Source organism: Pristis pectinata, chromosome 38 (genome assembly GCF_009764475.1).
Source record: "Pristis pectinata isolate sPriPec2 chromosome 38, sPriPec2.1.pri, whole genome shotgun sequence".
Classification (NCBI taxonomy): domain Eukaryota; kingdom Metazoa; phylum Chordata; class Chondrichthyes; order Rhinopristiformes; family Pristidae; genus Pristis; species Pristis pectinata.
Genome location: NC_067441.1, coordinates 7,931,418 through 7,956,640, shown reverse-complemented (window position 1 = coordinate 7,956,640; position 25,223 = coordinate 7,931,418). Strand labels below are relative to the sequence as shown.

Here is a 25,223-nt window from a genome sequence, read left to right as displayed (position 1 = left end):
AGAGATGGGGAGGGGTGTAGGGGCTGCAGGGGTTACAGAGACTGTAGGGGTGTAGGGGCCGCGGGGGGGGAGGTTACAGAGATGGGGAGGGATGTAGGGGCCTTGGGGGGGGGGGTGGTTACAGAGACAGGGAGGGGGTGTAGGGGGCCGCAGTGGGGGGTTACAGAGACGGAGGGGTGTAGGGACCGGAGGGGGTTACAGAGGACAGGGAGGGGTGTAGGGGGCAGAGGGGTTTACAGATAGCGAGTGTAGGTTTTGCAAGGGGTTACATTCAGAAGTTCAAAAGCCCCATGTTTCCCCCACAGTTTACCTCTTTGGTTTTAAGTCAAGTTTATCGAAGACTTAAACACACACTTGCTGGATCTTCTCTGGTTTTTACTTACGATTTCAAGTATCTGCAGTTTCTTTTGACTTACATCACAAAGTATTTTACTTTGCAACAGCCATCTGAATTTCTGAGAAAATCCCACTTTTGTGAGACTTGGGCCAACCAGTTTGTGCTTGGCCAAACTCCTGGTTCTGTGGGGATTTTTGTTTGGTTTTGGTTCTTGGAGGACGACATTTGAAGACCTCCCTGGTTCATAGTCTACTGACCCAGTATTGTAGTGGAACGAGGACTCCTACGGGGGCCACAGTCAGCACCCAACAATGGATCTCTGGGTTGCACCTTCTGGCTCACGCAGGGATAGCACACAGAAGAGAAGGACCACTGTGGTGCAACGGGTAAAGCTGCTGCTTCATGGCTCAGGGACCCGGGTTCGATCCCGACCACTGGCGCTGTCTGTCTGTGTGTGGAGTTGCATGTTCTCCCTGTGATCATGTGGGGTTTCCTCCCGGGTGCTCAACTTTCCTCCCACATCCCAACGATGTGCCGGGCTGGTGGGTTAATTGCCCCCCTAGGGTGGTGGTGGGTGGAATCTGTGAGAGTTGATGGGAATGGTGGGGGAGAGTGGGATTAATGCAGGATTAGTATGGACTGGGTGGGCCGAAGGGCCTGCTTCCATGCTGTGTTACTGAACTTGTTGGCTCTATGACAGTCTCAATGATTGCTTCCCATTCAGTGTTACAGACATGGCAAACGTTCCTGTAAACCAAAGTGCCAGGCTGATGGGTGCTGAGGTGAACTGTGGTTTGCCAGAACGCTCCGTGCTTTAAGCTGTGTCTTATGGAATGAGTTATCCTCTCCGCAGCAAACGGGAATTGAATGTCCCCCAACTGAGGAGTCAGATCTTGCCCCCGAAATGAAGCAGCAGGACCTGCAGAGCGAAGATTCTGCCGTGGCACCTTTGCAGCTGGTGCAGATCGGCAGCTGTACGGGTGCGTGGAGATGACCGTGAAACTCAAGCAAAATGACATGCTACCTGGACCTAAGGTAACTGTATTTTTCTGCTCCTAGTTGTCACTTAGGTTGCCTTTTCCAGTCGGAAGCATGTAACTAGTAGAGTACCACAGGGATCAGATCTTAGCCATCAGTTATTCCCTATTTATATTGACCTGGAGGAGGGGGTGAACTATAAGGGATCTACATTTGCTGAGGACTCAAAGATAGGTGGAAAGGGTGTATAGTGATGAGGGTATCGTGACCTTACCATGGTATATAGATAGGTTGAGTGATTGGCTAAAAACTCGGCAAATGGAATTCAGTGTGGGGGGAAGTGTGAGGGTCATGCACTATGTGAAAGAATCAAAAGGCATATCGTTATCCAAATGGAAGACTGTAGATGAGTGTAGTTCAGAGTGAAGCAGGCAGCATAATCAAAGACCCCACCCACCCGGGACATTCTCTCTTCTCTCCTCTTCCATCGGGTAGAAGATACAGGAGCCTGAGGGCACGTACCACCAGACTTGAGGACAGCTTCTACCCCACTGTGATAAGACTATTGAACGGTTCCCTTATACAGTGAGATGGACTCTGACCTCACGATTTACCTTGTTGTGACCTTGCACCTTACTGCACTTTCTCTGTAGCTGTGACACTTTACTCTGTACTGTCATTGTGTTTTACCTATACTACATCAATGCACTCTGTAATAACTGAATGTAACTGCACTGTGTAATGAATTGATCTGTACGATTGGTTTGCAAGACAAGTTTTTTTTACTGTACCTCGGTACAAGTGACAATAATAAAACAATACCAGTACCTGAGGGATCTAGGTATTCTAGTCCATGAATCACAGAAGTTTAGCATGCAGGTGTGCAGCAAGTAGTTGAGAAGGCAAACGACATGTTGGCCTTGATTGCAAAGTGTTTGGAGTTTAGAAATGGTGAAGTTTTGTTGCAATTGTACAGGGTGATGGTGAGGACACACATGAAATACTGCACAAGGTTTTGCTCCCCTTCCCTAAGAAAGGGGATCTCCTGGTGTTGGAGGCAGTCCAAAAGAGATTCACAGGCTAATTCCAGGGATGAGAGGGTTGTCCTCGAGAGAGAGGTTGGACAGTTTGGGCCTGAGTTCAGAAGAATGCGGGGTGACCTTATTGAGACATGTAAGATCCTGAGGGGACAAGACAGGGGAGATGTTGAGATGTTTCCACCAGTGGGAGAAACTTGAATGAGCCGATATCGTTACAAGATCAGGGGGCAGTCTTTTAAAACTGCGGTGCCTGGAAATTTTTCGCAGAGGTGGTGAGTCTCCGGATTTCTCCACCTCTGAGGGTTGTGGAGGGTGGATCGTTAGAAGTATTTAAGGTGGAGGTAGATTCATTTTGAAAGATTGGGGAACTGCAGACAATGGGGAACTGGCAGAGCAGCGGAGATGAGTCCTAGGGCAGACCAGCCGTAATCATATTGAATGGCGGGGTAGGCTAGAGGGGCTGAGTGGCCTCCTGTTTTGTTGTGTTGTTTACTGGCCTGTTCTTTCAAACAAAAAAGATGCCTCTCTAACAAGGTGTCCTGCAAACTCAGGACCCCTCGTTGTTGAGACTGAAATAGAATTGTAGTTGGCAGTTTTGTTTATTGAGCCAGTCATGGGTCCCAGAGCAATCCTGTCTGTCCCATTCCTCATTGATTTTGGATGTGCCTGTCCAACGTCCTCTGGATGCGCTGATTGATTCTGTTTCGCCACTGCTACAGGCAGTGAGTTCCAGATTATAACCACTCAATGTATAAAGCAAGGCTTTTCTCAGATCCCCTTGGAGACGCAAGCAACTGCAGACACTGGAATCTGGAGCAACAAACAATCTGCTGGAGGAACTCAGCAGGTCAGGCAGCATCTGTGGGAGGAAAGGAATAATTGACATCAATTCCTTCCCTCCCACAGGTGCTGCTCAACCCGCTGAGTTCCTCCAGCAGATTGTGTCTTGCTCTGAAATCCCCTTGGTACCTTTTTGTCCAGAATGAAAGACCCTTGCCTTTCGCTCTTGAAATCATGCGACACGGAAACAGGCCCTTCTGCTCACTGAGTCCATGTCGATCATCAAGCAGCCATCTATACTAACACCCTATTTTATTCTCCCCTCAATTCCACCACTCGCTTGCACACCAACAGGGGCCCAATTTACAGTGGCTAATTAACTTACCAACCTGCACGTCTTTGGGATGTGGGAGGAAACCGGAGCACCTGGGGGAAACCCACACAGCCTCAGGGAGAATGTGTAGACTTCATACAGACAGCGCCGGAGGTTAGGATTGAACCTGGGCCGCTGGATCTATGAGGCAGCGGCTCTTCCAGCTCTCCCACTAATGGGAACAGCTCCCCTCCATCACCGCTATCTAAACTAGTCATGGCTTTGTATACTTCTATCAAACTTCTCCTCAACCTTCTTTACACCAAGGCCAATAAAGATGAGCTCCCACAAAAGAAACCTGGTAATGACCTGACAACTTGTTCTTTTGTGCTGGACTTGTTTCAGGCGTCAATCTTTGGCAGGACACTGGTTGAAGGGAAGTAGCTATTCCTGAACCTGGTGGTGTGGGACTTCAGGTTTCTGTACCTCCGATGGGAGCTGTGAGAAGATGGCACGGCCCGGATGGTGGAGATCTTTGATGACGGATGTTGCCTTCCTGAGGCAGATACTCCCGATGGTGGGGAGGGATTTGCCAGTGATGTATTGGGCAGAGTCCACTACTCTCTGCAGCTTCTTACATTCCTGTGCAGTCGAATTGCCGTACCAGACCGTGATGCAACTGGTCAAGACACTTTCGACAGCACATCTGTAGAAGTTTGTCAGTGTTTGGTGATAAGCCGAACCTGCTTAACCTCAAGAAAGTGAGGACGGTGGCATGCCTTCCTTGTGATTGCATCTATGTGCTGGGCCCAGAACAGGTCACCCGCTAACACTAGGGCGGCACAGTGGTACAGCAGATAGAGCCACTGCTTCACAACTCTGGAGATCCGGGGTCCATCTCCTCCTCTGGCTGTGTGGAGATTGCTCGGTCTCCCTATGACCGTGTGGCTTCCCCCTCCCCGGGTGCTCCGGTTTCCTCCCACGTCCCAACAGTCTGCGGAGTCGGTGGGTAGATTGACCACTAAATTCCCCCTAATGTGTGGGTGAGGGGTAGAATCTGGGGGGGAGTTGGTCAGAATGTGTGGAGAATTAAAATGGGATTATTGTGGGATTAGTGTAAATGGGTCAACAGGCAACAGGAGCTCAGCGGGTCGAGCAGCATCTGTGGGAGGAAAGGAATTGTTGACGTTTTCAGGTTGAAACCCTGCATCGGGATGCTGCTCGACCCGCTGAGTTCTTCCAGCAGATTGCTTGTTGTTCCAGATTCCAGTATTTGCAGTCTCTTGTCTCTCTGTGGTGTAAGTATGTGGTCGATGGTCACTGTAGACTGGAAGGGCCTGTTTCCATGCTACATCTAACGGCCGATCTGATTGTAAGTTCAACTCCACATCCTCTTCCACTTGTGGTAACCTTCCTTTAAGAATCTCTCCACCCCTGCCCTGTTCCAGGGTTCTGCTTCCACTGCTATCTGGGGAAGAGCATTCCAAAGGCTCGCGGCTCTCCGAGAGAGAAAAGAACCAAATTTGCTTCCCCTGTTTTAAATGGGAGGAAACATTATTTTAAAACTATGGTCCACTGGAGGAAACATCCTGTGCACATCCACCCTGTCAAGATCGCTCAGGGTCTTGCTTGTTTTGGTCAAGTCACCTCTCGCTATTCTAAACTCCAGTGGATAGAAGCTGAGTCTGTCCAACCTTTCCCTACCCATTGCAGTTAATGGCCTGGTCAACCTCTGAACTGCTTTCAACACATTTACATCCTCCCTCATAAAAAGGAGACTGGTACTGCACACAATGCAGTAACATTCCAATAATCCACGATCCACCTATTGGGAAATCCTGATGGTTCAGCACCCGGCTCTGGTGAAAGAAAGGGCAAATGGATCGATGCAGCTGCCCAAACTGATGCACTTTAAAAGGCACCTGTGATGCCCCAGATAATGTTCGCTGTGTTCTCTTTCCTGCTTGCCGGCGGTCCCGGTTCCCACACTCCCTTCTCTCTCACCGGTGGTCCCAGTTCCCGCGATCCCTTCCCACTCACTGGAGCCTCAGTTCCCACAATCCCTGCTTATCCAGCACCACCAAAGTCCCACGAATGCTGGATTAAAGGAGTTGTATGGTATTGTAGATGTGATCTCACCAACACCCTACAAAACTGAAGCGTCACCTGGCTATCTCCTTGGAGTGACGGAGGATGAGAGGTGACCTGATAGAGGTGTATAAGATGATGAGAGGCATTGATCGTGTGGGTAGTCAGAGGCTTTTTCCCAGGGCCGAAATGGTTGCCACAAGAGGACACAGGTTTAAGGTGCTGGGGATTAGGTATCGAGGAGATGTCAGGGGTAAGTTTTTTACTCAGAGAGTGGTGAGTGCGTGGAATGGGTTGCCGGCAATGCTGGTGGCGGCGGATACGATAGGGTCTTTTCAGAGACTTTTGGATAGGTACATGGAGCTGAGAAAAATAGAGGGCTATGGGTAAGCCTAGTAATTTCTAAGGTAGGGACATGTTCAGCACAACTTTGTGGGCTGAAGGGCCTGAATTGTGCTGTAGGTAGTCTATGTTTCTATATTTTACCTCGGTATTCAGTCCCGATGGCGTCAAACAATAACATTCTATTGGCTTTCCTCATTACTTGCCGTACCTGCATGCTGGCCTTCTGTGAATTGTTAGAAAGGGTATGCTCTGTAAGTTTCCGTACAGTATCTTTCTGTCACTCTATTGTGGATGGTAGTGATAGTTGCCCAAGCTCCTGAGTGGGAGTCTGCCAACATCTGTCCAGGTCTTCGACCTGAACCATTAACTCTGTTTCTCCTCCCACAGATACTGCCCGACCTGCTGAGTATTTTCAGCATTTTCTGTTTCTATTTTATTTTTCCAGCAGCTGCTGTTTTTTTTTGATTACAACATCTGTTACACTGGGGATGGATGTTAATTGTACCTCAGTATGGGAGATGCATCCACTCTTATGTATGGTATGGTTCCGTTGGATATGGGGTGTTCATTGTATTCTGGTGCGGGAGTCTGTAACCACTGTCGTACTGAGTACAGGATGGTGGTTGTGCTGTGGTGCAGCAGTCACCAGAATGGGATGTTAATTGTAATCTCATCTGATGTCTACAGCTGTTGTTATAATGGGTGTGGGTTACTAATTCTACTCTGGAATGTAGACTGTAATAGCTGTTAAATTTGTTGGTTATATCCCTGAATGAGTGTCTATAATCATAGTTACATTAGACATCTGATCATATTTCAGTCTGTAACTACTCTTACACTGGGTTACACTGTGTTGATTGTACCCTGGCATGAGAGTCTATAACCAGCATTGCATAGAACATAGAACAGTACAGCACAATACAAGGCCCTTCGGCCCACCATGTTGTGCCGACATTTAAACCTCGCCTAAGACTATCTAACCCCTTCCTCCCACATATCCCTCTATTTTAAATTCCTCCATATGCTTATCTAGCAATCTCTTGAATTTGACCAACGTACCTGCCTCCACCACCACCGCCCCAGGCAGCGCATTCCACACCCCAACCACTCTCTGGGTGAAAAACCTTCCTCTGATATCTCCCTTGAACTTCCCACCCATTAGTTAAAGCCATACCCTCTTGTATTGAGCATTGGTGCCCTGGGAAAGAGGCGCTGGCTGTCTACTCTATCTATTCCTCTTAATATTTTGTACACCTCTATCATGTCTCCTCTCATCCTCCTCCTCTCCAGAGAGTAAAGCCCTAGCTCCCTTAGTCTCTCCTCATAATCCATACTCTCTAATCCAGGCAGCATCCTGGTAAATCTCCTCTGCACCCTCTCCAACGCCTCCACATCCCTCCTATAATGAGGCGACCAGAACTGGACACAGTGCTCTAAGTGTGGCCTAACCAGAGTTTTGTAGAGCTGCATCATTACCTCACAGCTCTTAAACTCGATCCCTCAACTTATAAATGCTAACATCCTATAAGCTTTCTTAACTACCCTATCCACCTGTGAGGCAACTTTCAGGGATTTCAGTTTTGATTCTGCACTACTGCGGGCACCTATAACCGCTGTTATATTACTTCTGAGATACTTGTACTCTAGTGCCACTTTGTGCTTCAGTTTTTCATGGGGTTAACCACTGGCCAGTGTTAAGCTCCTCACACGAACACAAATAAACTCCCCGTCCCCAATAAAAACGTCTGTTGAAGTGTTAACAATAGAAGAACATAGAACACTGCAGCACAGTACAGGCCCTTCAGCCCACAATGATGTGTCGACGTTTTATCCTGCTCTAAGATCTATCTAACCCTTCCCTCCCACATAGCCCCCTATTTTTCTATCATTCATGTGTCTATCTAAGAGTCTCTTAAATGTCCCTAATGTATCTGCCCCGCACAACCTGTGCCGGCAGTGCGTTCCATGCATCCAACACTCTCTGTGTAAAAAAAAAAACTTCCCCCCTTATACCTTCCTCCAGTCACCTTAAATTATGTCGCCTCGTGTTAGCCATTTTCGCTTTGGGAAAAAAGTCCTCTGACTGTCCACTCGATCTATGCCTCTTATCATCTTGTACACCTCTATCAAGTCACCTCTCATCCTCCTCCTCTCCAAAGAGAAAAGCCCCAGCTCACTCAGCCTATCCTCAGAAGACATGTTCTCCAATCCAGGCAGCATCCTGGTACATCTCCTCTGCACCCTCTCTCTCAAGCTTCCACATCCTTCCTATAATGAGGCGACCAGAACTGAACACAATACTCCGTGTGGTCTGACCAGCTCTATAGAGCTGCAACATTACCTCGCGGCTCTTGAACTCAATACACTGACTAATGAAGGCCAACACTCCATATGCCTTCTTAACAACCCTATCGACCTGTGTGGCAACCTTGAGGGATCTATGGACGTGGACCCCAAGATCCCTCTGTTCCTCAACACTGCTAAGAGTCCTAAGGCGATGAAGTAGTCTGTTATACACGGTGATTTCAGTGCCTTGCCTTACACCCTTTAATGTCCTGAAGAAGGGTCCTGACCCGAAACGTTGACCGCCTGCTTTTCTGCACAGATGCTGCCTGGCCTGCTGAGTTCCTCCAGCATCTTCGTATTTTTCATCTTTAATGTGAATATGTGGTTTTCTTACTTTCTTTCTTCAATCTTTTTATTAATTTTCAAATTAATACAGATTAATATATAGCATCAATATCTGTACATGTAATACAAAGAGATCTGGATAACGATCATGGCATAGATAATCATAAAGAACAATAAGATAGGAAAAAAATCTGTAGATCCAACGATCTCTTAGTAAATGAATATAATATAAAAGAATGGAAAGAAAAAGATTTATTATATAAATTAAAAAAAAAGAAAGAGAAAAAAAACCCCAAATCAGTAAGGAAAATTATAACCAATGTAAAGTAAACTAAACAGAAAAATTTCAAAAAAAAAAGAAAAAAAGACTTGGCTAAAATTTCTCAGTAGAAACAGAGCAATATTATGTCGTCAACTCCATTCTTCTAAGTTGGAAAGTTATTGAAAGGGGACCTACATCATGTGAAAATATTGAATAAATGGACTCCAAATATCTCCAAATTTAAGCAAAGGATCAACAGTAACACTCCTAATTTTTTCCAAGTTTAAAACGTGATGTAGTTTGAGAAAACCATTGAAAAGTAGTAGGGGGTATTGGATCCTTCCATTTAAGCAAAATGGATCGTTTGGCCATTAATGTAACAAAAGCAATCATACGGTTAGCGGAAGCAGATAAATGGCCAGACTCTATCCTTGGTAATCCAAAAATTGCGGTGATAGGGTGAGTTTGTAAATCTCATTTCTTTTCTTTTTTCCCTTTTTCTTTGGAGCAGACTCAACGGGCTGAATGGCCTACTTCTGCTCCCTTGTCTTGTGATCTTGTGACATGTTGTTGGGGTTAGAGGGAAAGGTCTGGGAGGAGACTTGTGTAGAGCATAGAATATAAGGGCAGGAGGGGGAGCTATAGTACAGCTATGTAAAACTTAGGCCAGGCCACAGCTGGAGCACTGTGTGCAGTTCTGGTCACCACACTGTAGGAAGGATGTGGTTGCACTGAACAGGGTGCAGAGGAGATTCACCGGTATGTTGCCTGGGATGGAGTGTTCCAGCTATGTGCAGAGACTGGGATATTTCAAGGTTACTTGCCTTGGAGCTGAGCGGAGACCTCATTAAGGTGTAGAAAAGTTAGCAGTGGATAGTGAGAACCTTCTCCCCAGGGCAGAGGTGTCTGAAGCCAGAGGGCATGGTTTAAGATGAGAGGTAGGTGATTTAGAGGGGATTTGAGGAAGAATTATTTCCCCCTACTGGGTGGATGGAATCTGGAATGCACTGGAGGGGGGTGGTGGAGACAGAGACTTGAACAACAGTTACGAGGTATCTAGACAAGCACTTGAGTCACCAAGGCAGAGAAGGGCAATGGAGCATATGCCGGTAAATGGGATTAGTGGAGGTGGGTACTTGATGGTTAGCATGGACGTGGTGGGCTGAAGGGCCTGTTTCTGCTCAGTTTAGCTCTTTCTCTGTGTTACGTCGTGTACTAAGCGTTACATACTTCATCGGGAGTCATCGGAACAGCATCCTGCTGTAGCATGCCTGAGGGGCCACTCACTGTCCCTGGAGACTGTTGCAAAGGAATACCAGGGGTTGATACGGTCCCTTGAACAGGGAGGTCTGTCAGCTGCCTGAATGTTCTGAATTATGTGTGGCTGCCACCCTCGCTCAACAGAAGTGACAAGTTGTATCCCAGCTCCAGAGGTGGTGAATTAAGAGGTGGTGTCTGCGTGGGTTTCCTCCGGGTGCTCCGGTTTTCTCCCACATTGCAGAGACGTACGAGTAGGTTAATTTGGGTTTAAAATGGGCGGAGTGGACTTGTTGGGCCGGAAGGGCCTGTTACCACTCTGTAAAGAAAAAAAAATTAAAATTAAAAAAAAATTTAAGGAGTGCTGGTTCTTCACTTAATATGTGTTGACTGGTGTCATTTCCTCCTCCCAGTTTGAACTAGATGGGAAGATGGGCTCGGTACACTTGTTCCTGAGTCCTTGCCAGCTCTCCAACTTGATTGATTTTCTCAGCAACACTTAATCTCTCAGGTGAGTGGCTTGGTTTTCCCATAATCAATGTTTCACAAGAACATCAATGCTCTTTGGAAATCTCCTAACATAAAGCTATCCCTGAAAAGCGTCGTGGAGTCATACAGCATGGAAACAGGCTCTTCGGCCCACCGAGTCTGTGCTGACCCTTAAGCACCCATTTGCACCAATCCTATTCTCCCCACATTTCCCATCAGCTCCCTCCAGATTCTACCACCCCCCACACATGGGGGGCAATTTCCAGCAGCCAATTCATCTACTAACCTGCATGGCTCTGGGGGATCTGGGAGGGAACCAGAGCATCTGAGGGAAACCTACGCTGACACAGGGAGAACGTGCAAACTCCACCCACACAGACAGCACCGGAGGTCAGGATCGAACCAGGGTCACTGGAGCTGTGAGGCAGCAGCACGATCTTCTAGAACAACACACACAAAATGCTGGAGGAGCTCAGCGGGTCAGACAGCATTTGTGGAGGGAAATGAACAGTCTTCTGTGCCACTTTCTGACTCCCAAGTGCTTGAAGTTTAAACCTGGACACGAGTTTAAGCTTGAAGTAGGGATGGTTCCTTGTAAGACATGATTTACAGTGGTGTCAGTTGGTGGTGGATGGGTTAGGAGGTGTAGCTGAGCAAGCCTGGGCTTTAGAACTGTCCTGGGCTTCCCCAGCTCTGGGCAAACCCACCATCATGTGGTCATATTACATTTTCACTTGTCACGTGGGGCACACTTGGTTAAAAGGCTAATTGTTGATATCAGAAGCTTCTCTACATGAACAGAGTAAAACTCCCTCCACATTGTCCCATCGTACCCTCCCAGGGTAGGGACAGGTTAGACACAGTAAAACTCCCTCTACACTGTCCCGTCATACCTCCCAGGGTAGGGGCAGGTTAGACACAAAGCTCCCTCTACACTGCCCTGTCATGTACTCCCAGGGCAGGGACAGGTCAGACAGAGAGTAAAGCTCCCTCTGCACTGTCCCATCATAGACTCCCAGGGAAGGGAAGGCATGGGTTGATGCAAGATAAAACTCCCTCTATGTAGTCCTGTCACACACTCCCAGAGCAGAGATGTCACGAGTTGGACAGAGTGATGTTTTCCATATACTGCAAGGTCCGTGTATTCCTCACTAATGTGCAAAATGCCTTTGAGTGGAGATGGCCTTTTGCTGATACAAGAGGGACAGTTTTGTGCTCCCGGTCCCTGTTTATTAGGAACTGTCCACCTTATTTCACGATTGACTAAAAATTTGAGAGAATGTATTGTGAAAGGGGAAAGGCTGGTGCGGAAACTACTTGCCAATCTCCCGCTCTTGAATATCACTCAAAGCAGGGTGCGCTTGTGTTGTGTACCTCTTGGCATCCGTCTATTGTAACAGAGGCAAGAGAGCCACTGGGTCACAACTTCATACTTTCTGCTGTCAGGACAACGCAATGGTGCAGTGGATAGGGCTGCTGCCCCCCAGCTCCAGGGATTTGGGTTCGATCCCGACCGGTGCTGTGTGTGTGTTTGAGTGTGGAGTTTGCGGCTTCTCCCTGTGACTGCATGGGTTTCCCCCGAGTGCTCCAGTTTCTCCCCACATCCCAACGATGTGCGCGTCGGTGGGTTAATTGGCTGCTGTAAGTGGCCCGTGGTGTGTGGTTGAGGGGTAGAATCTGGGAGGGAGTTGATGGGGATGTGGGGAGAATAAAATGGGTGTTGGAATGGTGTGAATGGTCAGCATGGACTGTTTCCCTGGTGGACGACCCCAGGTCCAGGCTTGGTTCAGACAGGAGATTGAGCCCCGTCTCCTTTCTGGCTCGGGACATATCGTGTAACTGCCATGTCTCCTCTGTTTCATCTGCCTTCCACCCACCCCGCAGAAGTGAGTGGACTGAAGGAAAAGCTGAGCAAGAGTCGGCCACTGGACCCCGAGGATTTCAAACTGATTGAGCAGGACCTCAACAAGCAGCTTCACTCGGGCCAGAACCTGGCGCACTCCAAGGCCGAAGAGTTGGTCTCATTCATGGGCACCGAGAACGGGGGTAAGGGGCGTCCGCGGGGTCAGTCGGCAGGGATGGGTTCACGGGGCATTGGAGGAAGCCCCTTCCCAGGCCTGAACAAGCAGTCGTATCAAATCCATCCATCCCATGGTGAATCTGGTCGGACTCCTGAAGGAGAGGTGGGGGAACACCAGCTAACCCAGGCTGGGAACGGGAGGTGGGGGAACACCAGCTAACCCAGGCTGGGAACGGGCTTCCTTTATAAGAACATTGGGTGGGACAGTGAGCCAGTCGGGCACTAACCTTACCAACAAACACTCTGCTGGAGGAACTCAGAGGATCGAGCAGTGCCTGTGGGAGGAAAGGAATTGACGTTTGGGGTCAAATCCTTGGTTTCAACCTGAAACGTTGACAATTTTTTTCCCCCCGCAGATGCTACTCGACCTGCTGAGTTCCTCCAGCAGAGTGTGTGTTGCTCCAGATTCCAGCGCCTGCTGTCTCCTGTGTCTCCAGACACTAACTTTAATCTGGTCTGTATGCCAGTGCTCAGCTGGCAGCTACTTTTCCACTTTGCGTGTTGGTGGGCTCTTCAACCGCACCTTGGAAAAGATCTGATGCTGGAATTTTGCGGCACTGTGTTCTAAGTTCTTTGCCCACCTGCGTTTGGCTGACTCGTTGCAGAGAATCCCACCGCCTCCGGTGGAAGAGGGTCAGGATGTGGGCGAGTGAAGCTTTGACGGTCGCTGGATTTGACAGATTCTTGTCATGAGGCGTTCTGTTCCTGTTGCCAGTGTCCTCGGAGATGTTTTTCTCCATGGCGCCGATGACCAGCAGCGTGGCCTCGACACAGTCGGTTAGTGAGCTGTCCGACGTGGACCTGGAAGGCTCGATGTACAGTGACTACAGCAGCTCTCCTCTGCAGGCGCCCTCGCTGGGCACAGGCGTGAGTAAAACAGCAACTCCTTGGTGCAGAGATGGGGATGAATCTCTGGAACTCTGTACCCCAGAGGGTTCTGGTGGCTGGATCACCGGGGGGAATTAAAGAGGAGGGAGATTTCTGAATGATTGAGGAATTGGGAGCTATGGGGAACCGGCACTGAAGGTTCCTGGAGTCATACAGCACAGAAGCAGGCCATTCGGCCTACCAGGTCTGTGCTGACCACCAACCACCCATTGACACTCATCCTGTTTTATTCTCACGACAACAACCACCCCCCCCGCCCCCAGATTCTACGCCTCCCCCACAGAGTGGGGGCAATTTACAGTGGCCATTTGCGTCAACTCCGCACGTCATTGGGATGTGGGAGGAAACCGGAGCACCCGGGGGAAACCCACGGGGTCACAGGGAAAACATGAACTCTGCGCGCGTGTACACACACACACACACACACACACACACACACACACACACACACACACACACACACACACACACACACACACACACAGCCGGAGGTCGGGATCAAACCTGGATTGCTGGAGCTGTGAGGCAGTGGCTCCACCCACTGTGCCGGCCCACGAGAGTGGAGGCCTGGGGCAACCATGATTGTATTGAATGCTGGGGCAGGCAGGAAGGGCCGAGTGGCCTACTCTCCTATCTCCTTTAAAATTCTTGTATCGGAGTAACACATGCTTCACAGGAGGGTCTATCAAAGTTGCAAGCTGAGTGAATGGAGCAGAGGACTTGGCTGCGTGGATTCAGATTGGCTCGCCCATAGAAGACAGAGGGTGGTGGTAGACGGAGTGTATTCTGCCTGGAGGTCGGTGACCAGTGGTGTTTCGCAGGGATCTGTTCTGGGACCCCTGCTGTCTGTGGTTTTTATAAATGACTTGGATGAGGATGTAGAAGGGTGGGTTAGTAAGTTTGCTGATGGTGGTGGCGTGGATAGTGTAGAAGGTTGCTGCAGATTACAACAGGATATTGATAGAATGCAGAGCTGGGCTGAGAAGTGGCAGATGGAGTTCAACCTGGATAAGTGTGATACACTTCGGGAGATCGAATTTGAAGGCAGAATACAAGGTTAATGGCAGGACTCAGGAGTGTGGAGGAACAGAGGGATCTTGGGGTCCAAGTCCATAGATCCCTCAAGGTTGCCACGCAGGTCGATAGGGTTTTTAAGAAGGCATATGGAGTATTGGCCTTCATTTGTCGGGGTATTGAGTTCAAGAGCCGCGAGGTGATATTGCAGCTCTATAGAACTCTGATCAGACCACACTTGGAGTATTGTGTTGAGTTCTGTTTGCTTATTATAGGAAGGACGTGGAAGCTTTAGAGAGGGTGCAGAGGAGATTTACCAGGATGCTGCCTGGATTGGGAGCATGCCTTATGAGGATAGGTTGAGTGAGCTGGGGCTTTTCTCTTTGGAGAGGAGGAGGATGAGAGGTGACTTGATAGAGGTGTAACAAATAAAATGTCGGAGCAGGATAAAATGTCGTCAACAATTGTGGGCCGAAGGGCCTGTACTGTGCTGTAGTGTTCTATGTTCTAAACAATGTCTTAAAGGCAGACATAGCTGGAGAGTCATGGAGGTTTTAAGTTGGAAAAAATCCAGTGCCTAAGGCACTGTCAGTTCAAGATTTATCCCCAGGCAGTGCAAGGCAAGCGATAGGCCAGAACTGGAGAGCAACAGATCTTGGGGTTCTACCACAGGAGGTTAAAGAGATAGTGGGGGAAGGCAAGGCAAGGGGACAACAAAGTTTGAGGTGTTGTTGCCAGTATAAGTCTGCGAGCACAGTAGTGATGTGTGAACAGGGTGTGATGGAATTGTATAAAAACCACAGCACAGACGCAAACTTCTGCTGAAATGCTTTAGCAAACGTTTTAGTGTAGAAGGTTGCTGTAGGTTACAACAGGATATTGATAGAATGCAGAGCTGGGCTGAGAAGTGGCAGATGGAGTTCAACCTGGATAAGTGTGAAGTGATACACCGGGAGATGGAATTTGAAGGCAGAATACAAGGTTAATGGCAGGACTCTCAGCAGTGTGGAGGAACTTATGCTCCACATGAGACTCGTCCACAAGTGCAAACATCATTTCCGTGTCCTCGTTGAATGCCTTCCCGCGTCTTAAGGACTTCTATCAGTGACATTTGCACTTGTGGGACGAGTCTTAGATGGAGCAAAAGCACGGCTGAGCTATTTCAACAAATCAGTTTGCACCTTTGCTGTAGTTTGTTGCGCATGTCCATCACCTTGTTCACACGTCGCAGACTTACACTGCCAGAAATATTCTTGTTCTTGCCTTCCCATCCCCTCGCCATCTCTTAAACCTCCTCTATCCCCAAATCTCTCCGCTCCCTAGTTCTGCCATATTGCTCATCCTCTGTGTGTTTCGATATACATGTGACTAATAAAGATATCTCTTACCATTCCACGTATGGGGGTTCAACTGCCGGTGCCTTGCGCAGTAAACCATTTGGATGGTGGGACTAATGGAATAGCAATGGTCCAAGGATATACTTACAACAGAGGGAGCGCAGCAAAGGTTGACCAGACCGATTTTTCAAGATGGGGTTGCGATTGTTCCAAGAGGAGAGATTAACCAATACGGTCTTGAAGTTTAGGAGAGGCAACTCATTAAAACGTTCAAGTTCCTTGTGGACTTGACGGAGAAGGTGTTTCACCTAGGTGGGGTGTTTAGATCCAAGGCTCTCTCCCGCAAAGTTAAGGGTTGGCCATTCAGCACTGGGTTGAGAAGAAGTCCTCTGAGTCCTCTACCTAAGAGGGCTGTGGCAGCTCGGTCACTGGGTATATTCACGGCAGAGATCCATGGATTGTTGGATGTTTGTGGGGTGAGTGCAGAAATGTGGCACTGAGGTTAGAAGTTCTTATTGGACGGTGAAGCAGGCACAAGGGTCTGAAGAGTCTACTCCTTCTAACGTTTCTTGAGACAGATGGAGAAAGGCAGGATTATGCTGAAGAAACAATTCAAACCTCAAATGCAGTTACTGTTAGCGTGCACTGATCTGTTTTTTTTGTAATAACAATGAAACTTACAATTTACCAATGCCTCTGAAGAGTAGACAGGTTATGATGTAGCAGCCAGTTAGAGTCAGAGCAATACAGCACGGATACAGGCCCTTCGGCCCAACCAGTCCATGCCGACCACGGTGCCCACCCAGCTAGTCCCAATTTCCTGCGTTCAGCCCATATCCCTCCAAGCCCACCCCTCCATGTACCTATCCAGTGCTTCTTAAATGAGACTATTGTACCTGCCTCAAACACGAAGGTTGGAGGTGTTGTGGAAAGTGTAGAAAGTTGTCGTAGGTTACAACAGGATATAGACAGGATGCAGAGTTGGGCGGAGAAGTGGCAAGATGGAGTTCAATCTGACAAGTGTGAAGTGATACACTTTGGAAGATTGAACTTGAAAGCGGAGTATAAGGTTAACGGCAGGATTCTTAGCAGTGTGGAGGAACAAGGGGCATCGTGGGGTCCAAGTGCATAGATCCCTCAAAGTTGCCGTGCAAGTTGATAGGGTGGTTAAGAAGGCATATGGTGTGTTGGCCTTCATTAGTTGGGGGTATTGAGTTCAGGAGCCGCGAGGTAATGTTGCAGCTCTATAGAACTCTGTTAGACCACACTTAGACTATTGTGTTCAGTTCTGGTCACTTCATTATAGGAAGGATGTGGAAGCTTTAGAGAAGGTGCAGAGGAGATTTACCAGAATGCTGCCTGGATTAGAGAACATGTCTTATGCGGATAGGTTGAGTGAGCTAGGGCTTTTCTCTTTGGAGTGACGCAGGATGAGAGGCGACTTCATAGAGGTGTAGAAGATTGAGAGGCATAATCTCTTTTTTACACAGAAAGTGGTGGTGCCTGGAACGCACTGCTGGGGGTGGTGGTGGTAGAGGCTGATACAATGGGGACATTTAAAAGACTCTTAGCCATACTGTAAGACTCTTACATAAGAAAAATGGTTATGGGCTGTGTGGGAGGGAAGGGCTAGCTTGATCATAGAGTAGGTTTATATAAGTCAGCACAACATTGTGGGCTGAAGGGCCCATACTGTGCTGTATTGTTTTATGTTCTATGTTAACCACTTCCTCTGGCAGCTTGTTCTATATACTCACCACCCTCTAAGTGAGAAAGTTGCCTTTCAGGTCCCTTTAAATCTTTTCCCTCTCACCCTAAACCCATGGCCCCTACTTTTGGACTCCCCTACTCTGTAGAAAAGACTTATTACCATCCACCTTAAATTTCTCGTAATTTAAATAATTCTATAAGGTTTGCGAGAGTAAGCTCAAGATAATGGACCATTTTCATGGTTGTTGCTTGTGTTGACTGGGTTGGGATGTTGGGCCCAGGCTCTGGGGAGATGATCCCAGCTCTGCTTCCCACAGTGAGGAGGGGTTTTCACGTTATCCTGTGCCAGTACTGGATCAGTGACAGCCTCTGGAGTGGGAATCCATGACCTTCTGGCTATGAGGTGGAAGTTAAGTTGAGTTTATTGTCACATGCACAAGATCAGGTGTGCACAGGTGCAGTGAAAAACTTACTTGCAGCAGCACCACAGGCACAGAGCATCAGTTACACAACATGCACAAGAAAAACACATAAAATTATAGAAGAAAGAACAGAATTAAAACAGAAAAAAACAAAAGTTAATTGTATTGCAAAGTGTCATAGTGTTATACTGAGGTAGCGATTAGGGTTAGAACATAGAACATTTACAGCACAATTCAGACCCTTCGGCCCACAAAGCTGTGCCAAACATGTCCCTACCCTAGAAATTACTAGGCGTACCCATAGCCCTCTATTTTACTCAGCTCCATGTACCTATCTAACAGTCTCTTGAAAGACCCTATCGTATCAGCCTCCACCACCGTTTCCGGCAGCCCATTCCATGCACTCACCACTCTCTGAGTAAAAAAACTTACCCCTGACATCTCCTCTATATCTACTCCCCAGCACCTTAAACCTATGTCCTCTTGTGGCCACCAATTCAGCCCTGGGGAAAAGCCTCTGACTATCTACCCTATCAATACCTCTCATCATCTTATACACCACAGTCAGGTCCCCCCACATCCTCCGTCTCTCCAAGGAGAAAAGGCCGAGTTCACTCAACCTGCTTTCGTAAGGCATGCTCTGCATCCCAGGCAGCATCCTTGTAAATCTCCTCTGCACCCTCTCTATGGCTTTCACATCTTTCCTGTAGTGAGGTGACCCGAACTGAGCACAATATTCTAAGTGGGGTCTGACCAGGGACCTATATAGCTGCAACAATACCTTAAATTCAATTCCCTGATTTGACGAAGGACAATACACCATATGCCTTCTTAACCACAGAGTCAACCTGCGCAGCCGCTTTGAGCGTCCTGTGGACTTGGACCGGTTGTGCCGGTGGGTTGAAAAACTGAATGGTTGAAGGGAAGTAGCTGTTCCTGAACCTGGGGGTGTGGGGACTTCAGGCTTCTGTACCTCCGGCCTGATAGGAGCTACGCAGAAGATGGCACAGCCCGGATGGTGGGAATTTTTGATGACGGATGTTGCCTTCTTGAGGCAGCGCCTCCTGTAGATACTCCTGATGGTGGGGAGGGGATGTGCCTGTGATGTATTACCCACTTTGAGGCAGTGTGGGTTGGAGGTTGTGTTTCAGGGTCAGCGGGTATGGCATTGTCTTACTCTGCACCTATTGAATTTGCTGTACTGACCCAACTGGACCCAGCACTGACCAAAGGGTTTCTGGTGTCACACCTGGCATGGAGTGGGGGGAGAGATCACTGCCTGATTGTTAGCTGGTGTCATCAGCTGGTATGCTGATTTCCTCTCCAACACCCCCCACCCCCTCCTTCCCCTCACTACCTCCACCCAGCTACAAACTTCCAGTAACGGAGCAGTGTATTGGGCAGTGTCTAACGAAGCACTTCAGAAACACAGCCACGGTTGTGACGCAAGGCAACGCGATGCTCAGCGAGATGCAAGGGCAGTGGGTGGGGTGTCGTTCGATGTGCCGAGGGCGGTCGTATTAATGAGCTGCTCTTCTGTCCTCCAGCTGATGATGGGTTCCCCGCGCCGGATCGGGAGCTCCTTCTTTCCCTCCACTCTCCCCAGTGTACAGTGCATGAACAGGCAGCAAGGTGAGTGAGACCTGGGGTCTCTGGGAGTTCGTTCCATCGTCCTGGTTGTCCCCATGACATTGGGGAACCGGCGAGGGGAAAACCCTTTCTCGCCTTCCTTAGAGTTTGGGATTGATCCAAGGCTTTGGAGACAGTGGGTTTGCTTTGAGATTGATGCAGGGTTATGTGCAGAGGGTGGGGAATTAACAGAATTACTCTAGCAGGCACAGTCAAGTCAAGTCGAGTTTGTTGTCATGTGCACCAGTACGGTGAGGTACAGTGAAAAACCTGCTTGCAGCAGCATCACAGGTACGTAAGTACAGACAACAACACAGAGCATAAATTGTGCAGAAATTGGTTTATTTTTTATTGTTACTGTCACATGTACCGAGGTACAGCGAAAAAACTTTGTTTGCATGCCATCCATACAGAATCATTTCATCACATCAGTACATTGAGGAAAACAATAACAGAATACAGATTATAGGGTTACAGTTAGAGAGAAAGTGCAGTGCAGGCAGGCAATAAGGTGCAAGGGCCACAATGAGGTAGATTGTGAGGTCAAGAGTCCAGCTTAATGTACTTGGGGACTGTTCAATAGTCTTATAACAGTGGGATAGAAGCTGTCCTTGAGCCTGGTGGGGTACGTGCTTTCAGGCTTTTGTATCTTCTGCCCGATGGAGGGGGGAGGGAGGAAAAGAAGAGAGAATGTCCGGGGTGGATGGGGATCTTTGATTATGTCGGCTGCTTTACTGAGGCAGCGGGAAGTGTAGACAGAGTCCATGGAGGGGAGGCTGGTTTCCGTGATGTGCTGAGCTGTGTCTGCAACTCTCTGCAGTGTCTTGCAGTCCCGGGCAGAGCAGTTGCCGTCCTAAGCCGTGATACATCTGGATAGGATACTTTCTATGGTGCATCAATAAAAATTGGTGAGTGTCAAAGGGGACATGCGAAATTTCTTTAGCCTCCTGAGGAAGTAGAGGCGCTGGTGAGCTTTCTTGGCTGTGGTGTCCATGTGGTTGGACCAGGTCAGGCTGTTGGTGATGTTCACTCCTAGGAACTTGAATTTCTCAACTCTCTTGACCTCAGCACTGTTGACGCAGACAGGAGCATGTGCACCACCCCCTACTCCCCCACGCCCCCCCCTTTCCTGAAGTCAATAACCAGCTCTTTTGTTTTGCTGACGTTGAAGGAAAGGTTGTTGTCAGAAGCTGCTTTGGAAAGTGAAGGGAGAGAGGAAAAGAAGATGGCAATGACAAGAAATTTGTGCAAAAAAAAAGACACAGAGACGAGCTGACTTGGAGGGGTGGGTGGGGAGGGGGTGCAGACTCCCCCCACATCCCTAAAACCTGCTGCCTGTTCCCTCATCAGGTAGAGGCCAGCAGCCTCCGTTGCTGGATGGTGTGAAGGCTGAGCTCCTGCTGAAGCTGACCTTCGGTGGACTCACCGCCACGGTGCTGCACCTGGACCCGTCGCTCGTCGGCCCTCCCGCAGCGCCGGGCTCTCCTCCTGCCGCTGAGAACCCCCTCCACGCAGCTGCCCGCCACTACTTCACCGAGCTGATGTACTTCAAGGACACCATCTTTGGAGGCCGCGACTTCGTCCACTTGAGGGGGCATTTTGAGAAGGCCTGCCCCCAGAGTAACCTAAGGTATAGTCACAGAGTTGTACAGCACAGAAACGGGCCCTTCGGCCCACCACATCCATGCCGACCCTTTTTTGCCCATCAACACTAATCCCATTTGCCCGCATTAAGTCCATATCCTTCTCTGCCTCACCTATTCAAGTGTCTGTCTAAATGCCTCTTAAACATAGCGATTGTATCTGATTCCACCTCCTCTGGTAGCAAGTTCCAGATATCAACTTCTCTGTGGAAGAAAGAAACTTACCCCTCAGATCCCCTTTAAAACTCCTTCCTCTCACCTTAAACCCTGCCCTCTTGCATTTGATACCCCCACAATGGGAAAAAGATTCAGATTATCTACCTTGTCTCTGCCTCTCATAACTTTATAAACTTCAGCCTCCTTTGCTCCAGGGAAAGCAATCCCAGTGTTCAATCTCTCCTTGTAGCTAAAATGCTCCACTCCAGGGAACACCCTGGTGAATCTCCTCTGCTCCCTCTCCGGTGCAGTCACGTCCTGCTGATAGTGTGGCGACCAGAACTGCACACAGTGCTCCAGCTGTGAGCTAACCAGTGCTTTGTGACGTCCCAACTTTCATATTCTATATCCGGACCTGTGCAGGGAAGCAATTCATGTGCTGCCTTCACCACCTGTTGGGGAACAGTAGACATGTACCTCTCTGTAAATAAACATTCCTTGGGGCTCTAACACTTACAGTCTCCTATGTGACTTCCCAAATACATCACCTAGCGGTTGTTGTTATTAAATTCTACCTATCCAGCTGATTTATATCCTGCTGTAGCCTTGGACAACCTATCCATGATCCCACCAAAAATGTTCAGACCATCCGGGGAATGTCCTGAGTTGCTGTACCCTTCCCTTGGGTAGAGGGGGACAGTTCCGGCAGATCCCTCTCTATCCATCAACTCTCCAGCGCATGGATATCAGTGCCCCAGCCCACACGCTGCAGCCAGACGAATCCACAAACCCTGTCTCTCTCTGCTTTTCACTGGTTTACTCATTCCCCAAATCCTTCCATATCCCTCCCAGTTTAATCCCAGTCACAGCCCACATCCTTCAGTATAAAATAAGATTTCTTTTAGTCACACGTACATCGAGACACGCAGTGAAATGCATCTTTTGCATAGAGTGCTCTGGGGGCAGCCCGCAAGTGTCGCCACTCTTCCGGCACCAACATAGCACGCCCACAACTTCCCAACCCGTACGTCTTTGGAACGTGGGAGGAAGCCGGAGGGTCTAATCCCACACCCTTAACTATCCCTCTGTGTCTAATCCCACTCATTGCCTTCAATACCCACCCTGTCTAATCCCTCCCACTCCCCATTGCTTTGTGATTCCACCCACACTGCTGTGGTCTGTCTCACTATTCACCTCATCACAACCCTCCGTTATCTGGAAGTCCTCGATCCGATTGCCCTTAAACCTCAGCTTTTCAAGTCTGTATGTTTGTACCTCTGGTGGCATCCACATTGCTGCTACTGCAATAATAGGAGCCCCAAAACCAGATTTGGTATAACTATAAGAGGCCCTCTGCTAACGCAAGAACACTTCATTCAACACATTGAGACTCAGAACCAATGAGCTTTTTTTGTTATGCAGCTTTATCTACCTGTTCTGAGACTTTTGATGGTTTATCTGTCTGATATAATTTTTTCCAGTCCTGGAACCACCCACCCCCACACCCCCCACCTTCTCTTGACAGTTTTGGGTATTCCTGGTAAGGCCACTTGCCTCTGTTGTCCTGAGATTGTGTTCTTAGACCTTCCTTTGGTGCGGTAGTTTGGGTTCTACCACCAGGCTCATCTTCCCTTCATGGAATCATACAGCATGGATGCAGGCCATTTGGCCCATCATGCCCATGCCAACCAGTGGGCATCCTTCTGTACTAATCCCGTCTTGCCCTGTGGCCCTCTATACCCGGGCGATTCAAGTGCTCGCCTGGACATGTCTTAAATACTGTCAGTGATTCTGCTTCCATCACTCCCTCCGGCACTTGCCACTCGCTGGGTGAAATGGGGGCCCCCCTTTCGGATCCCCGCTGAATAAATGCGAGTGATTTCTATGCCCTGAACGTGCTGGGTGTTTGTGCTTTATCCATCCTGTTCCCCTCCCCAGGTTGATCGGCAGTGCGGTGCAGCTGGTGTGTGAACAGAAGAGGGGCAGAGGCGGGCAACTGGTGTGCGTGGACGCCTGCTTTGGTGCGCTGGAGATCCTGGAGTGCCTGTGGCCATGGGCAGGGCCTGCCGCCGTGCAGCAGGAGGCCGAGTACACGGAGGTGAGCGGGGTCCCGCTTTGTCTTTTCACCACTCACTCCCTCTCCCGTGTGGTTCTCTAGTCAAAGCCAAATATGAACAAGTCCGTGTGTGCACAGGTGCAATGAAAAACTTGCTTGCAGCAGCATCACAGGCACAGAGCATCAGTTACGCAGCATTCACAAGAAAAACAGAAATTAAACATAAATTGTAAGATAAGATATCTTTATTAGTCACATGTACATCCAAACACAGAGTGAAATACATCTTTTTGCGTAGAGTGTTCTGGGGGCAGCCTGCTAGTGTTGCCACGCTTCCGGCGCCAATATAGCATGCTCACAACTTCCTAACCTGCAGGAGGAAACTGTAGCACCCGGAGGAAACCCATGCAGACATGGGAAGAACGTACAAACTCCTTACTGACAGCGGTGGGAATTGAACCTGGGTCTCTGGCACTGTAATAGCGTTTATGCTAACCGCTACACTACCATGCCTGGCTGGAATTTACGTCCACTAGCGTGGACACTAGGAGATGCCGGGGATTGAACCCTCGACCTCATACATACAAAGCATGTGCTCTCCCACTGAACTACATCCCCGACACAAACTAAACAAAGTCAGTGGGCTGATAACACAACCTCTACAAGACAGAGAGTTTGGCATTTCAATCATCTTGTGCAGTGTCAGTTCATGACTCACTCAATCAGAATCAGATTTATTATCACTGATGTATGTTGTGAAATTTGTTGTTCTGTGGCAGCAGTAAAATTACTAGAGATATAAAAATTTACAAGACGTAACAATTGCTATAAGTTACCAGTAAATAGAGTGCAAGAGAGGAATAACGAGGTAGTGTTCATGGGTTCATGGACCGTTCAAAAATCTGATGGCGGAGGGGAAGAAGCTGTTCCTGAATCGCTGAGTGTGGGTCTTCAGGCTCTTGTACCTCCTCCCCGATGGTAGTAACGAGAAGAGGGCATGTCCCGGGTGGTGAGGGTCCTTAATGATGGGTGCTGCCTTCTTGAGGCACCGCCTCTTGAAGATGTCCTTGATGGTGGGGAGGGTTGTACCCCTGATGGAGCTGGCTGAGTCTACAACCCTCTGCAGCCTCTATCGATCCTACACGTTGGAGCCTCCACACCAGGCGGTGATGCAACCAGTTAGAATGCTCTCCGTCGTCCATCTGTGGCAGGAGTGTGATGGACCACTCCCCACTTGCCTGGGGGTGAATGCAGCTCCAACAGCTCTCAGGAAGCTTGGCACCATCAGGGACAAAGCAGCCCGCCTGATCAGCACCCCATCCACCTCTGTGAATGCCCCCTCCCTCCACCACCGACGCACAGTGTCTGCAGTGTGCACGGTCTATACAACGCCCTGTGGTTACTCGCCCAGGCTACTCCGACAGCACCTCCGGAACACGCCACCTCTCCCACCGAGGGCAGCGGGGGCAGGGGGACACCACCACCCGCAGGTGCCCCTCCCAGTCGCAAACCATCCTGACTTGGAGATGGATCGCTGTTCCCTCATATACTGGGTCTAAATCCTGGCACTCCCTCTCCCCACTGTGGGAGCACCTTCACCAGACGCACTGCGGTGGTTGAACAAGGTGACTCAGCACCACCTTTTTGAGGGGTAATTAAGGATTGGCAATAAATACTGGCTTTGCCCCTAATGCCCAGATGCTGGAAAGTGAACAAGTATATTTTAAAAAAAATCTGCAGAGCCTCAGTTGAACAGACTCGTTGTGGA

General features: G+C 48.9%; 1 protein-coding gene across 1 annotated transcript in view; it reads left to right on the top strand.

Annotated features, from left to right (window-relative positions):
• Window positions 1-25,223, top strand: part of LOC127586934 (autophagy-related protein 2 homolog A-like) — a 180,832-nt gene that overhangs the window by 32,997 nt on the left and 122,612 nt on the right. Inside the window, 8 exon segments of the mRNA XM_052044963.1 lie at window positions 1,191-1,250; window positions 1,253-1,372; window positions 10,445-10,523; window positions 12,405-12,566; window positions 13,316-13,467; window positions 19,519-19,603; window positions 20,951-21,230; window positions 23,338-23,497. Of these exon segments, the coding sequence (XP_051900923.1) occupies window positions 1,191-1,250; window positions 1,253-1,372; window positions 10,445-10,523; window positions 12,405-12,566; window positions 13,316-13,467; window positions 19,519-19,603; window positions 20,951-21,230; window positions 23,338-23,497 (1,098 nt within the window).